Raw genomic sequence first — 16,444 nt, 5'->3', positions numbered from 1 at the left:
CACTTTTTTCTTTTCTTATCTTGTTTTTCGATAATTTTCTCTATACTCTTTTAAAATCAGAAATTAAAACATGAAAAAATAAAATTTTGTCTCAAAACTTAAAATACTAAGAATAAAGGGGCATAAATAGGGGTGATCATTTTCGGTTCGATTCGATTTTTACATAAAAAAATGAACCAAACCGACATTATTAATTTTAAAATTTTAAAACCGAAACCGGTTCAAACCGATTGGTTTCGGTTCGGTTCGGTTCGGTTTTTGTTGTTCAAAAACCGGTAAAACCGAAAAGAAAATCTCGGTGCCTAGTGTCCACAAACTCCAAGCAAATCTACAAGCAAATCTTAGTTTCTGTTGTTCACGAAAACAGATCTGCCCAGTACCCACAAACTACAAGCAAATCTCGATGTCCAGTGCCCATAAATTACAAGCAAATCTCGGTTTCTATTGTTCAAGAACACAGATCTACCCATAAATTACAAGCAAATTATAACTTAGTAATAATAAAAAAAAAAAAAACAAAAACCCACAAGATGCAGACTGCAGAGATGAACTTGAAATGGAGTTAGAATTTTAATCATAAAAAAGTCGTCTCTTTTTTTATCTGCCCAGCCCATGTAGTTTGATTAAAGTAAATGTTGATGTAGGGGTGAACTTAAAGAGATGAGATGAGAGATGAGAGATAGAGAGAAAAGGAAGAGGGGCTACAGGGAGATGAGAGGCATGGAGAAAAAAGGAAAAGGGAGGGGGGCTGTGAAAAGAATCAAAAGATGATGAGAGGCAGGGAGAAAAAAAAGGGAAAATGGAGAGGGGCTGTGTGAGAAGATGATGAGAGGCAGAGAGGGGGGGCGTCAACTGCACTTTAGGTTTAGGGTTTTTTCTATTTATACTTGGTTTTTTTTTAAATGCTGGAATAATTGAACCGATTCGGTTCAATCGGTTTCAGACTTTGAAAACCAAAACCGAACCGAACCGGAATGTTTTTATGATTTTTTAATCGGTTAATTCGGTTTTTTTTTTTGTTCGGTTTTTTCGGTTTTTTCAGTTTATTCGATTTATCGGTTTTTTTGCTCACTCCTAGACATAAGAGAAGTGAATAGAGAATACGTCGACAAAAGTGAAGTTTTTTACAAGAATTCCAAAAAAGCCATGTTATTTTGTTTTGGTTTTCAGCTCGGTTTCTTTTCTTTTAATTGTATATTTATACCACTAATGTGAATTAGCCTCGAATAAAGTTGGGAAATATAATCAAAACCTTTAATTTTTAATCACATGCAGATATTAGAGATAACCAACTCAAGAAAACACCACAAAAGGATCAACGATAAATTGAAAAAAGTGAGATAACCACTACATTAAAACACCTTTCTGTCTTAATTTCTTGTGTAATCGTAAATATAAAACCATTCTATCAACACCAAGCACTTTCTTTACAAGCTGCCTCATCATGTTAGCATATCTTTGTTCTAGGACATCCCAGATAGAGCGAAGCACTTCACCAATCTAATTTGGGACATTTTGATAGTTTTTATCGGACTCAGCGGCTTGACTTGGAAGGAAGGTTCACATCACACAATCATGAAATAAAAGGGTAACATTAACCAGACCATTTAACCAAAAAAAAAAAACCCTTCGAGAGAGGTTGAGTTTTTTTCTCCACTCAGATTTTGATCCAAAGATAATGTGAAAACTACTATAATATTTGTCCAAACGATCCAGATGTTCAGTACGTATCATAAAGCATCATATAAGAGGACGAAAAGTACTATCATGTAATAAAACTACTTAGAAACATCACAAAACAGTAAACTTCAAAAAATCAAGTATAAAATATTTATGCTTTCTGTGGTTTCCTTTCAGCACAGCCGAGCTCTAGTATGACAAAGACGCCCATCCTTGCCAATATAAAGCAATCTAAACTGAGCACCAGCTCTTCCAGTTGGCGGCTTCCCTTGTGAGCTCCCGGATAGAACGATTCAAAGAAGAATTCCAGTTGCTCAATCGTGTCATTCATACAAGGAATGGCACTCCTGAATGCATCTTTGGAGCTGTCAACCAGCAAAATGGAGCAAGAAAATCAGATATTGCCATAAGAGGTGAATAAGTAGATAGTAGATTTTCTTTTGTGCAGTTACATGCAAGACAAACACATACAGCACCTCAGAAGCACACTTCTTGCATTGATTTGGTACTCATGGTAGCTTGGCACAGATATGCACTCTTCACAGCACCACATGAACTCAATTATAAGTGAAAGGTTTAGTAATCATCATAGTACACCACACACGCAGACATTTTTAATGTTCCTGTCCTTTATCACACATTCAGGTTTGCATCCTTGTTTCAACTATCTGATAAGCATGCTACTTCTTAATGATTCAACCCTGTGAAGTCCTCATTTATTCTTCCTGTCTTGTTATCCAACATTACGCTTGACACTCTTGTTTCAATAACCTATGAATATGCTAGTTAATCATTCAAACATTGAATTCATTTTAACAGTTCCTATCTTGTAATCTCATAGTTGGCCTGACAGCCATGTCACTACCCCATGAACCGCTACTACTTTAATTATTTGACACCAAGATTTCCCAGCATATCCAATTCAATGAACATGGTAGACCTTTTCCTAATCAACGTGAAGATGTATTTTTATACATATATTTAGTTGAAATTCTATCAAATGTGGCAGGCCATGTAAGTCTTTTTGCAAAGTAAACTATGTTCTCCCAATTTGAGATAAGTGGAATGAGTTCCGAAATATTAGCTTATAGATATTCTGTCTTGCTCAAATTTAATCCTTTATTGATTTAACCTTTGAGTATTATTTCTTCAGAACAGCTTCCGACTATCAAGAGATTAAAAAGCAGGTGCTAGCATTCTAATATAATAAATCCAGATTTGCTCAACTCAACAATCTCAACTATCACTCAAAATATACAACGATGGCTTCATGCCCTGCTTAGATACAGTCTGGAACTACATTTTCTTCTAAAGGGCACTTCAACATTACAAATACTTACAAAAAGGGCTACATTTGACACTGGAGAAACTTAATGTCATCTGAGGCCACAAGAAAAGCTTACAGTTGAAGCGGGGGGGTGGGGGAGCAAGACATCAGCAAAGGAAGAAAGGGAGATAAAGAATCCTTCAGTGAAAACTATAGAAAGGTTAAAAGTCATATAAATTTTTCTAGCATTTTCTTCTTCCAAGAGAAGAGAATAGATTTTCCTATTGCATGGCTTCCAAATCCCAAGCTTTTCATTGAGTGATCAAGCATATGGGACTATCCTAGGAGAACTGATCCCTTACACTGAAAAGAATAAAAGTGTTGAGGGATAAATGTATTAGAATGGAAGGGCTTCTGGAAAGGGATTAACTAATGAATCAATTAAGCCAACAAGTAGAAATAGTTCAATTTACACTCGTGAAGGTTAGAAGTGTCATCAACAATGTCAGTTTTTCAAGACAGATAATCAAGGGATTACATCTTCTAGCATCACACAAAATGGCGATCGGGTGTGGAATTTACACTCGTGAAAAATTGACACATAAATGCTAACAAGTTCAATTCTCAATAGTTAGAAGTGTCATCAACAACACAGCGCAGCTAGATGGATGGACCATACTGCAGGGACAAGTATCTCACACAGTCAGACTGTATTTTACTCTCTAGAGTTTCCCTAGCGCTGTGTGTTGTTCCTATAGAGAAACTATCAACAGCTGTTTCTTTCTTTCTTTCACGCCAAGTTAATAAATCTTCTCGTGGTACAATGGTTCACTGTAAAACAGTGAAATTGAGATAGCAGCAAAAATATAAAGCTGCTGTTTCTAACCTAACAAAAAATCTCAATCTCAATAAAATTCACAAAAGTCAGTGATCTGAACTAAACATTAACAATAAGCACGCATGGCACTAAAAGGAAAAAAATCAGAATTTAAACAACCAGCAAAAAGCCAAATTAATAAAGATCAGATTTCACTTACCCAGAAAATATATTCAAAACTAGCCAAATCAATCAGCTTTGCCATCCATATTCTTTCTAGCAGCTCTTGCATTTTCATACTCAAACTTCAAAACATTCCTAATATGGGAAGTATCCTTCACATAAAACATCCTTCCAAACATACTCTCCTCAATCATCGGAAAATACTCAGAAATCACATTAGTCACGACCCCATACCACCCGGCCCCAAGAAAAAACCCTAAAACAGCCCCAGCAAAAACCTGGGCTAACGTATGATACCCTAAATAAACCCTAGAATACATGGTCAACACAGCTAATGACCACGGAAAAAAATTAACAGCCCAATTATTCTTAATCTCCGAAAACCCAATTCCATCAAGGGTCAACAAAGTGAAATAAACAGCGAAAAAGAACATGTACTGCGAATGGCTAGAAGGCCAGCCAAGAGAATCACACATGTCAAGAAGAGCACATGTTTCAGGTCGGGCTTGTTTGACGAATGTTTTAATGATTCCGTTGATGAATTGAGAAATAAGAAGACCAAGAGCGAAAAACATGCCATGGAGTTCACGACGGAATATGAAGTGAGTGAGGAAACCGCCTAGACTTACGAAGACAGGGATCAGTGATACCCATGCTAAGAAATGGCCTATTTGGTCTCCTTTTTGGTAGCGAACGAGAGTGAGGGTCACGGCTTTTAGTGGCGTATTAGACATTTTTGAGAGTTAAAAGAGAGATCTAGATTTATTTTTTTTGGGGAAAGTACGGAGGGGAGGGCAAAGAGAGTTTTTAAGAGGAAGGATAAATCAACGGAGGAACCACGAAACACAAGTTGGATAACAGTCTAGCTGCACTCTTTATATACTGTATTTTTCCTTCTAATTATTGGTTTGTATTTTTAAATTGTTTTAATATGCTAATATTAAAAATAAATTTTAAAAAATAAAAAAATATTATTTTAATTGATTTTCAAATAAAAAATTATTTGAAAAACAATTGTTATCATAATATCAAATAAACTCGTAAAGATATATCTAAATCCAAAAATTATATGATGTTGAAGAGAATAATGTCTTTGTTTTCCTTTCTTTTAGAAATTATATATATATAAAAAAAATTAAAATTAGTGGGGTGTTTATTGTTGAGCCGGCATTGTTCACATACTCATAAAATACTATGGATGACATTATGTATTTTTCAATAATTCATTTTGGTCCTTGAATTTTTATTTTGTGTGATTTGATCATAATTAAAGGCCAATTGTATCTGAATTCTTAGTCAAATATGAAATTGAAAGAAAGAGAATTCAAATAAAAAAAAAAGTCAAACATGGATAACGTGCTAGAGATTGCATGAAAAATACGCTTAGGTCTTCAATCTTTAAAAATAACACAATATATACAATTTAAGTCCCCTTAAATTTTAAACAATCAATTATGATCCACGAGTTTATTTGTGTTATTTTTTAATCCCTTATTAGAAAGAGAAGAGAGGAGGATTGCTGGAATCTGACAATGTAAGAGAAAGTCATCATCCACACCATTTCCGCCCACCAAAATGAATTTCCATCCATGGGTTCCATGAGATGAGAGGAGCTTTATGGTGGTTGTTTAGAGTTTTGATATTGCATGAAAAACTAGATCTGAACCGAAAAAGACGAAACTAAACCGGTTTGATTTTGGGTTTTTGGACCCTTTTTTTGGGTATTAGGAGTTGATGAAATGGTTTGTGGGTGTTGTAAATGTGTTTTTGGGTTGAAATAGCTTGAAAATTGGGTTTTTTAGCCAAAAGACTAGTTGCTCGATTTTTCGACAAGATCTACCTTGGCGGGTGACGTGTCATCGACTAATTGTTTTTTTTGAAAAAATAGAGGTAGACGACAAGTCATCCTTCCTTTTTAAAAAATAAAAAATAAAAAAAAGCTCAAGCTCATGGATCAGGGCTTGATGGTCCGCCAACACTCCTGGTCTCTTCATTTTAGTGGCTCAGGCACACTAGGCTTTTTTTGGCCTTTATTTTTAGGTTAAATATAAATTTAAGAGAAAAAAATATTGAGCCCGGTTGATTTCATGATCCGGATCACAAGTTTGACGAATTAAGTCACAACAACTGGGTTATTTTTTTTTTGTATTGTTTTTTATTGATATCTTTTATTGATATAACGTTTCTTTAATTAATTTTTAAATTTGTGTTTCATGATTTTCTTTTTCTTATTTTACATTTTTTGGATAGAGATTTTTTTTATAATGTTGTGTATTTAATTTTTTAAAAAAGATTATACTAATTCATCTATATTTTGTTTTTTACCTTTCATAAGAACTTTATTTTTTAAAATAAAAAATATTTATTTTCAGATAATATTTTTAATATTGTAGTCCTACATGATATTTTTTACTTTTATTTTATTCAATTAATTTAATATGTGTTTCTATTTTTAATATCATTTGATTGAATAAAAAAATAATTTTAATAAACAAATTCAATATACACAACCAGATAAATGTTTTATCTTGTAAGATTAAATATTTTAATTTATACTTGTTTTTTGATTTTTTAAGTTTTATTTTTGATTTTTGTTAATATTTTTTTTGTTTATTGACACACATGGTTCTCGAGTTATTTGATTATAAGCATGCATGAGCTTTTTAGTTTACACTTAAAAACAAATATAGACAAAATTGCGTTGAAAAAGTCTATATGTATAATTTTTTGTTAGAGAAAGAAACATCTGACTTGTGACAAAGCGTGAATCAAATGGCTAGTAAGTGTCTAGAGAAAAAAGAAAGGGGAAAAAAAAACAAAAATATATTTGATTATATAGATAAATTTATCTCTCTAATAGTTTTGAACTTATTGTTTAAAATAGAAAATACTAATAGATTATATTCTTTTAATTTTCATTGTCTTTGTTAAGAGAGGTGTGAAGAAGAATTAATTTATTTGCAATATTTTTATTATTTGACCTGATTTTATCTGTCAAAGTCAAATAATATGAATATTATATATAATAGTACGCCAAAAAATCTACAAAATAGATGTCAAGGGTTGGGGTTTTTGAAACCCGGTTAACTTGACTCAACTCGCATACCATATATATCTTATTGAGTTTTTTTGTTATTCAGAGCTTAATTTGTTGTTGTATGTTCTCTTTGTTTGCAATTAATTCTTTTATTTTAGTCAATTGATCCATTAATGTATTAAGCCTACATTGTTTGTTACAATTTATAATAGGTTTTGACCTAATTTATTGAGCTCAAATCTTAGTTTTAATTAAACTTAATCCATGAAAATTAACAATACAAGCCTTGCATGTGGATATTTATAATATCCATAAAAAAATTAACTCAACTTGATATATCCAACCCATTCTAGTCCAAAAAAAAAATGAATAAATCAGATTTATAATTTATAAAATATCATAAGTTAGAGTGGATATAATTATAGATTCAAACCCAATTTAACTATATCTATAAACAAGTCTAATCTTCGTTTTTTATATCCTTAAGACCATAACCAAATATTATTTCTCTTTTCTACTTTTATCTCTCTTTTTTATGACATAAATGTTATACTTTGAACACTATAAAATTTCTCATTGCAAATTAGATTCAATTGCAAGTGGATTTAGATACAAAAACTGAGTGCAATTGTGTAATCGCTGATCATGACTACTTCTAAATGACCAAATAATATTTTAAAGTTTATACTTAACAAAAAAATATTTATTAATCCATATTTATTTAGGACTTTGTTTTTTTAAAATAAATATTATTTCTTTCTTATCTTAAATAATAACTTAACTCTTTTATGTCAATTACTGATTAATAAATATAATTATTATATTGTAGAATTTATTTCATGGCTTCTTAACTTAACTTATAATTACATTATGGTTAATTGCAAACTATATAATTGCAGTTCAATTATTATTATTATTCTTGAAAAGGAAAAGAACACTTTATTCATCTGGTAATAATATAATTTGTACTTATTATATCGTGAAAATTCATCTTATTATTTTACAAGTTAACTAATTATGTAAAATTATTATAACTATCAAGAATAATTTCAGAGAATTAATCCCTCTTAAAAATTAGTAATTTAGGACATGGACAGAGGCAAGCCCAGTCCTCAGTTTTAATATAAACATACATTGATATTTAATCCGTTGAAATTATATTTTTTTAAAATTTAATTTTTTTAATTAAAATTATTTTTTTTATATATTTAGATTATTTTGATATACTGATGTTAAAAATAATTTTTTAAAAAAATATTATTTTGATATATTTATAAGTAAAATACACTTTGAACCACAATTGCTATCACACTATCAAATATCCATAAATATATTCTAATTTATTAAGGAAAAATGGTCCTAAGGCACCATTAATGTTTAGAGAGTGTAGTTATAGTTGTTTTTCAAAATGTTGTTTTACTCCGAAATGTATTAAAATAATATTTTTTATTATTATGCAAAAAAACCCTTATAATGTTAACCTTGAGCAAATTTAAATGAATCTCCAATCAAATTCAATTACTGATGAGAGAGGGAGGGAGGTCACTCTTTTCACAGGAAAGTTTGATCAAAGAGCTATTAGAAAGGATTTATCTTTCACAAATCTGTGGACAACTATGGATTTAAGAGGTTCATGTCCTTTACATCTCCTAGCTTCAAGATTCCATCACAGTTAATGGTTTCAAGAGTAGACTGCTATGAATTTTATTTAGATGAAAGATTAAGGATGAAGAGATTCTTGAGTACAAATCCTCAGAGAGTATATATGTCTCACCATGGAAACATGAAGATCTACAAGAAAAAAAAAAGAATTAATTAATTATGTTTGCTTAACAACTCATTTTATTGATAATAATTGGATCATAATATTAATTTTTTTTGTTCAATTGATGACAAGTGCTTAGATTTAGGAATAATGTTGTTGAGAAGAATGCTTAATTGATTGAGAAATTGAAAAGTTTTTAATGAAGAATCTCTTAAAAACACCAGCAAGCTTTTAATTACATCATAGCATTTAGATTATTACACTTGGGAATTATTCATAAACCAAAAAAAAAAAATATGCTCAAGACACAACCAAACCCATTAACTTACAACCAAACCCATTAACTTATAAGCCTTATTTTATAAGCCCATTAACTTAGCCCTTTTACAATTTTTTTTTTATTTTTTTATTTTCTTACATTTATTTAACCTAAATATAGAAGAGAAAAAACTAAACCCCACATCAAGCACGTGACTAGTAGCATTAAAATTCAAGCAAAAAAAAAAAAAATACAACTAGATGAAGAGAAGGAAAAGAAGAAAATTGAGGATCTTATACATTGAGTTTTTATAATTCTTGATTTATTTTTTATTTGAGGTATGTGCAGTGATTGGATTGAAGTATTTTGATTGTAAACTAATTGTAGTTTCAGGAAAAATGCTTGATGTTCATTGACTGGTTAGGAGGGGTGGCACTACATTGATTCTTTAGTTCGTGTGCGAGCATGAAAATTATTATTGTCGGCTAAGCTTGATTAGGAAGCTTGCTTTCATCAATTTTTTCTTCAAATTAGTCCTTTTACTTTAAACAATATTCATGGAATAATCCTCATAGTTACATTTTTTTAATAAAAATATACAATCAAGTAAAATTTATCTCGTTGACATTAAATCCAGATAAGGATTGTGCATATGAGCATAATATCAAATCTTTTGTAGATAAATCAAGGAATTTATTATCTACTCAGTTTGTCATAAAGATTATATGTTGTTCTGTGTTTTTCAAACATAATATTTTTACACTTTATCAAAGTTAACGGAGTTCAACAATACTTTTCCTTGTAAGAACAATCTTTTAACCATATAAGGTTCTTCATAATTAGAGGCCTAGTTTCCTCATTGGTCACTTTGGTTTATAAGAAGCTTATGAATGCCAAGTTCATATATTTGAATAATCAAGAGGGATCCTTTTGTTTTATGCTTGCATCATTCTTCTTTAGTATAATTGTGTACGGTATAATGCAACAAGTCTTTTTTCTTCTATAAAGTTGAGTTGGTAATAATGAATTTGTATTCACTCAACTTCTTATAGTTGCATTAGAACTCTTAAAAATAACATGTCAACTGCTGCTATTGGTAAAAATACATTCATACTATAAACTAAGAAGAATGAGTTGCCTTTATTGATATTTAAATGATGTGCTTACAAGAAAAATAAAAACATGTTATGCCAATTTTTATAAGTCACAATCATTTTTTAATATTCTTATTTTTTAAAATTATCCCATGACTCAATTTCTTGTAATGATTATGTGTCGATCTATGTTTTATAAACATAATATTTTTTTATTTCATTAGAGTTGATGGAGCTTAACAATTTCTTCCAATTTATAATGGTTACGATAAATCATCCTTCCAAGAATTTTTTTTTATCATACAATGTTCTTTAAAATTAGGGGTTCATTTCCTCGTTCGTCACTTTGGCTTGTAAAAAACTTTTTTTTAATAACAAGTCTCTTTATTTGAACAATTAAAGGTGAAATTTTTTGTTATATCATTATCCATTGATGTAATTGTCAATAACATAGTACAACACAAGTCCTTTTCTTCTATGAAGTTGAATGGGTCATAAAAGATTTCTATTCACTTAGCTTTTTACAGTTGTTCTTTCATTAAGACTTCTAAAAATGGTATTCCAACTTCTATCGGTAAAACCTTCATAATATACACTAGAAGAATGAACTACACTTTCTTATATAGTTTATATAATCAATCTTTATAGTTCAACAATATTGTCTAACCTTTACAATATGTCTAGCCATCATATGATAATTAACATCATGTGCTTTTTTTAAAAAAATTAAGAATAACTCACTTTGTTATACTTGTGTAAGAAGTTGCCTTTACCCATTTAATGAAGTAGTTGATACCCATTAGAGGTATTTAGAGAGATAGGTTTAATAACATTCATGCCTACATTAAGAAGGGCCATGAGACTATTAGGTTATTCAAAAGTGTAGAAGAAGTATAGAGCTTATATATATAGATTTGACATTTATGCCACATTCTTGTATAGTTTATATAGTCAACCTGCATAAATGAACAATAATACATTACCCTTACAATCTATTTAGCAATCATGTGATCATTGATATGAATTGTATAAGCCCTTTCATGGATTTTTTTTTTAAATTTATTGACTTCTTCTTTATCAACACATCTTAGCAAGACTATGTCATGTCTTAATTGACAAAAGAATTCCTCAATGAAAAAGAAATTAATTGATAATCTTCTAATGATTTTTTTATTTTTACTTTCTCAGTTATGTTTTTTTGGTATTCTTGATTCTTAATATACCTTATAATATTATAGAACCATGATTTTTCATCTAGTTCTTTCTTGATACCCAAGCTATATGCTATAGCATCTTGTATTTTAATTTTGATTGGCTATATTTTCATTTTGTCATAAATTTTAAACATCACTTTTAGTATCATCAATTTCCTCCTTTAGTTGTACCGTTGAGTTGGTGATTAAAATTTATCATCTCAAACTTCTTTATTAATAAGATTATATATTGTTAATATAAAACAAATATATAGTGTTGTATTTTCCACTTCCTTTTTATTTGTTGAATCACTACTGTTGAATTTGTTGGTCCAAGGGTAACCATTACTCATGATTTTGATTAATCAAACCATTAATTGATTACTAATTATTGCCTTAAGTTTATGTTATTATGGGTTTAATTATCATTCATATTATTTCAAGGATTTTTGATATATTTTAAAGTTATGAGAATCTTGGAATAAATTAACAAGATTAAGATTAGTTTTAGGTTGATTTGTTATTGTAACTCAAGTCCTTTTAATATTTAATTTGACTCTTGAAAACAACTCCTTATATATATAAAAAAAACACATTTGAAAAGTTAACCTTAAAATAATGTAAAACATTTTGTGTTTGTAACTAAAAAGATTTAAAACCACTAGTAAACTAGATAACCATACTAGTCATAAAGCCTAAAACCTATAATAAACTAGATGACTTGTGGTAAATCAGTTAGCCATGGCAAACACAAAGCCAAAGATAACTAGTAAATCAAATATCTTTATCTTTCAACTATGTGGTCAACCTTGTACATTAGATTGGAATCAATGCTAGACCCAAGCGCCTTGAGTCTAGAATCAATGTCAAACCTAAGCGCCTTGAATTTGATAACTATGCTAGCTCCACGCCTTGGCTTGGAAACCATGCTAGACTCATGCGCCTTTTTTTTTTTGAAAATATAGAAATACTAATTGTTCTAAAAACATATTTATTTTGTATTTTCATCTTTGTCTTTTTAACAAAATATATTTATCTTTTTTATATTTCTTTCTTCTATTTTGGGACATTAACCACACGTATCCCTAAAATTCACTCAATGCTTTTTATTAATCTATAATTTTAGTGAAGAAATCATCTATAAAATTGCACAAATTAAGATAGTCAAAAGGACAATAAGTCTTTTACATATACAATAATTTCTTTTCCTACAACATAATGTATCAATTCAAAAGTTCAAAAATTTTCTCTTGTGATCATATATTTTAAATTTTTGTATATACTAATAATTATAATAAAGAATAAACTCTCATTGTAACAAATTTTTACAATTAAATCATGCAACAAAATCACAGATTTAAAAAAAACATGAACCCTTTAAAAAACTATTCAACACTTGGATGAAAACATAAAATTAATATTTTCATCCACAATGCATACAAAAAAAAGAAAATTTATTTTTGTAGACTTGAAATAAATCACTTAGAACTCAATATTGTTTTTCATTCTTTCCTCTTCGAATATAACAAATTCATATAATAAGTTGCATAAACAAAAAAAATAGTTTACAGTTAAGTTCTATTACATATGAATGAAAAATCATGCTTAAATGAGGCAGTGATTGTTTTTGAAATCCAATCATGCTTTTGAAAAATTTTAAATTTTTTGACTTAGGTGTGGTTTTGTCATAGTTGCCAGACCTAGGCACGAGTCTAGCAGGCCCAGGCGCATGGGTTTTACATGGTTGCTAGGCCCAGATGATTGGGTCTAGAACTAAGGTATGTGAGTTGACAATCATGTCAGACCCAAGGTACGTGAAAATGATAAACATGCCTGATTTGACAAACAAAAAATAAAGAGGGCAATTGTGCACTTTAGTTGTCAGGAGAAAGAAAAGAAAGAAAAAAACACAAACAATCGATCATCGATGATAATCCAATCATTATCTATTTACACGCGCCACACCATGTGGAAGAGGGCACGACTGCGCATTTAGTTAGGCTGCGGATGACCATATTTGGCTACTAAAAAGCATCATACGCGTCTTCTTAATGGCGCAGACGCCGTCTACTCGTTGGGGTGTGAGAAACATGTGCCTATAACTTTTCAATTTAAAAATAACAAATACATCATGAAAATACTAAAACACCCCCATGGTCCTTTTAATTACACAAAAATATCCATGTAAAAATACCAAAATACTCTCAAAGGCAAAACTTTTTTTTTTTAATCTTTTCTTAGATTAAAAATGTTATTTGACTGTACTTAAAATTTTAAATAACCTAAATACCCTTGTGAAAGGATGCAAAGAAATGTTTATCTGCTAGCAAAAAAAGACAAAAAATTAAAAATAAAACTACTATTATAATTTATAATAAAAAATCTCTTCATCTACAACATTTTTTCGTATCATTTTAACTTTTGTTATAAAAAAAAAGGAGGCATAAATAGAAACAATGCTCATGACAGCTTTATCCACGCAATGAATATTTCTATTATGCCAATGAAATGGTTTTGTTACAATGGGCTTGAGCCGTCAGAGCCCAATTATTTAACTTCCAAATCAAAGTTAAAGAAACTAGCGGGAAGCAAGCATGTGATGCGAGCGGTGACAGTGAGACCAAACCAAACTTGGCAGCCACCAGCACTAGTCTCCGTCAACCGCCTAACATCGCCTCTCCTCTCCTTTCTAAACTCTCATAATTGCACACTCTAATCAGCAATTACCTCTCTCTCTCTCTCTCTCTCTCTCTAAACTACATTCACTGGTTCTCTACTTTTGATCTCCATCCAGTAATGTGGCAATACTCTTAACCTCACTAGTCGCAGGATCCACTGCTTTTATAGCCAAACACATTTTTACCAATCATTATTCACAAATTGAAAAATGCGAGGATGAGGAAAACCTCCAAGAATGCACTCCTGCTGCTACTGCTTTATTTGACTCTTCGCTGGTGACACACGAGTTGTGTTTTTGCTTATGAACTTCAATTTTTTTCGTAGTTTTTTTCTCGAATTGGAACTTGCCGTTAATTTTGCAATGCATTAGGTGATGCTTTGTTAAATAGAAATTGCAAGGAAGTGGTTTAAGCACAAGAGATACTTGACTTCTAAAGAATAAAAAGGTGATAAGGTATGCGTCTTTTTGCTACGGGAAATTATGTGATTGCAGATGGGGTCGGTTGTCTTGTAAAGACAATGATGGGGGTATACTAGTTTAAATGTATAGAGAAATGTGTCAAGCCTTTTAATTATTAACAAAAAGTTCAAATCATTTGTTAAATCATGATGAAGTTCCTCGTTAAAATATTAAGAATTGATTGATAGGTTGATGAAAAGACATTGATCGGGCCATCGTTTTTTTGACAAACCTACTGCGAGGATATAATGTCTATTGATACGATTATGATTTGTCCTAATTTAATTTGTTGTTTTACATTATATGGAAGTAATTTTCTTTTTTACAAGTTTTTGTTTGTTTATGTTCAGCATGGTTGTGGAACAATGATGGTGACATGCCAATTTACATCGTTTAATATGCAGACAGCCCTTTATTTGGTTGGGGACTTGGTGTTGGAATCATGTACATGATGTCTACTGGGAAAGCTGAGATTAGTAAGCTAAGCACTTCCATGGAGGTGATGTCATCAAAAGTTGTTCATGAATTAAGAACTGAACTCTATAAAAGAAAATCAGCACATGCATGTTGCTACAAGCTCGAAAGATAATAGTAATGAAAAAATGCAACTAGTGGTTAATAGAACAAACATGGTGGATAGAGAATCCAGTGGTATGAAAATGTGTGGGTTTCCTATTGCTGATGATGTTGAATACCCGAGTAGTGTTCTCACTGAAGAGCCAGAGCCAGAGCCAGCAGTGCTTGAAATGGATCAACTGGAAGCAGGGCTCGTGTCTGAACTGTGCAAAAACTTCCCTGGTCCGGCACTGAAGCTTCTGGACATGAAGTAACATGGCTAAATTTGGGCAAGGTGAGTCATTCAAGTACCACTTTGATCCTTTCTTAAATTTACCCAATGCTTGACTGTGTTCCTCGTTAGCATTCTGAACCTACCTTCGAGACTTGAGACAGATTTGTGTAAATTTCACTTAGCGTTTTGCCATTTCCATGAAGTTATTTTTTTTAAATTTATGTATTTCACCTTAACATTTTTTTATTATGAAATGCTAGGGTTTGTTTCATTTGCTACAGCTACGATATCCTTTGCCTGGAACTTGTATATTTGTGAGGTAATTAAAGTTGCAGCGGAAGTCCTCCTTCTTTTGTCTATGTTCTATTAATCTCCATCACGTCTTGGCTTTCAAATCATTCTTACCAGGCACTAGGTTCTGCTATCATTAGAAAGGTTCAATTATCAACTTAAATTTCCATGTTGGAAAAAACATACCCAGTCATGTGTAACAACAGTCGGGGTAAACAGTTTGCAAACCAGATTCATGCAAAGACAATAGATCCTCAGTACTTGCCAAAGTTACAGGTATGCTGACGTAGGACTAGGAGAGAAAAGAATCAGGCAGGATACAAGGGAGGAAGAGAAAGGAGAGCAGCCCGAAGAATTAGTGGGACAAGTGAACTAGAACTCAGTAATCAATATTCGTGCGTCAACCCTCATTAAATTGAAATTTCATTCAATTTAATGTTAACTTTGCTTTCTGTTTGTTCATTCATTTATTTTTCTTTTGTTATGATACCTTTAATCTTCTGCCTAGAGCCTAGAAATCAACTAGCTTTCACTAAAATGAGTGCTTCTTGATTGACTTTTGCTATACTGCCAGCTTGTTGGTTAAAACTCTCTCTCTCTCTCTCTCTCTCCCCCTCCAGAAAGGAAACTTGAAACTTCAGATGGCCTTTTGTTCTCTTCTTGGGAAAGTTCATTGCTCAACAGTTTGTTTCACATTGCCGAATTACTTGATTGCACTTGAAGCTCCTGTTCTTATTTGGGTACTTTGAGGATAAGACTGGAAAAGCATGAGATAAGATCAATTCATGGTTCAGTGGTGGTTGCTTGTGCAGAGACATTATAGATTGGTGGAGCCATGATGGGTTTGCCTTTGCTGGTCCTATGAAGATAGGGAGATGACCCCATTACATGTTTTTGGACAGCACATTCGTGACCTGTGAATTTTCATC

The 16,444-nt window shown here is 31.2% G+C and overlaps 1 protein-coding gene across 1 annotated transcript; it reads right to left on the bottom strand.

Annotated features, from left to right (window-relative positions):
• Nucleotides 1–1,676: 1,676 nt before the first annotated feature.
• Nucleotides 1,677–4,802, bottom strand: LOC133676672 (lipid phosphate phosphatase gamma-like). The gene is made up of 2 exons (XM_062098388.1): nt 3,985–4,802; nt 1,677–2,045 (listed from the first exon to the last, which is right to left on the bottom strand). Exon 1 carries the CDS (start codon nt 4,679–4,681, stop codon nt 4,013–4,015), a length of 669 nt encoding a protein of 222 aa, XP_061954372.1. The 5' UTR covers nt 4,682–4,802; the 3' UTR covers nt 1,677–2,045; nt 3,985–4,012.
• Nucleotides 4,803–16,444: the final 11,642 nt, after the last annotated feature.

The sequence above is a fragment of the Populus nigra genome, chromosome 17 (assembly GCF_951802175.1).
Source record: "Populus nigra chromosome 17, ddPopNigr1.1, whole genome shotgun sequence".
Taxonomy (NCBI): Eukaryota; Viridiplantae; Streptophyta; class Magnoliopsida; order Malpighiales; family Salicaceae; genus Populus; species Populus nigra.
Note: the sequence above shows the minus strand (reverse complement) of the source record. Positions and strands in the feature narration are given on the sequence as shown.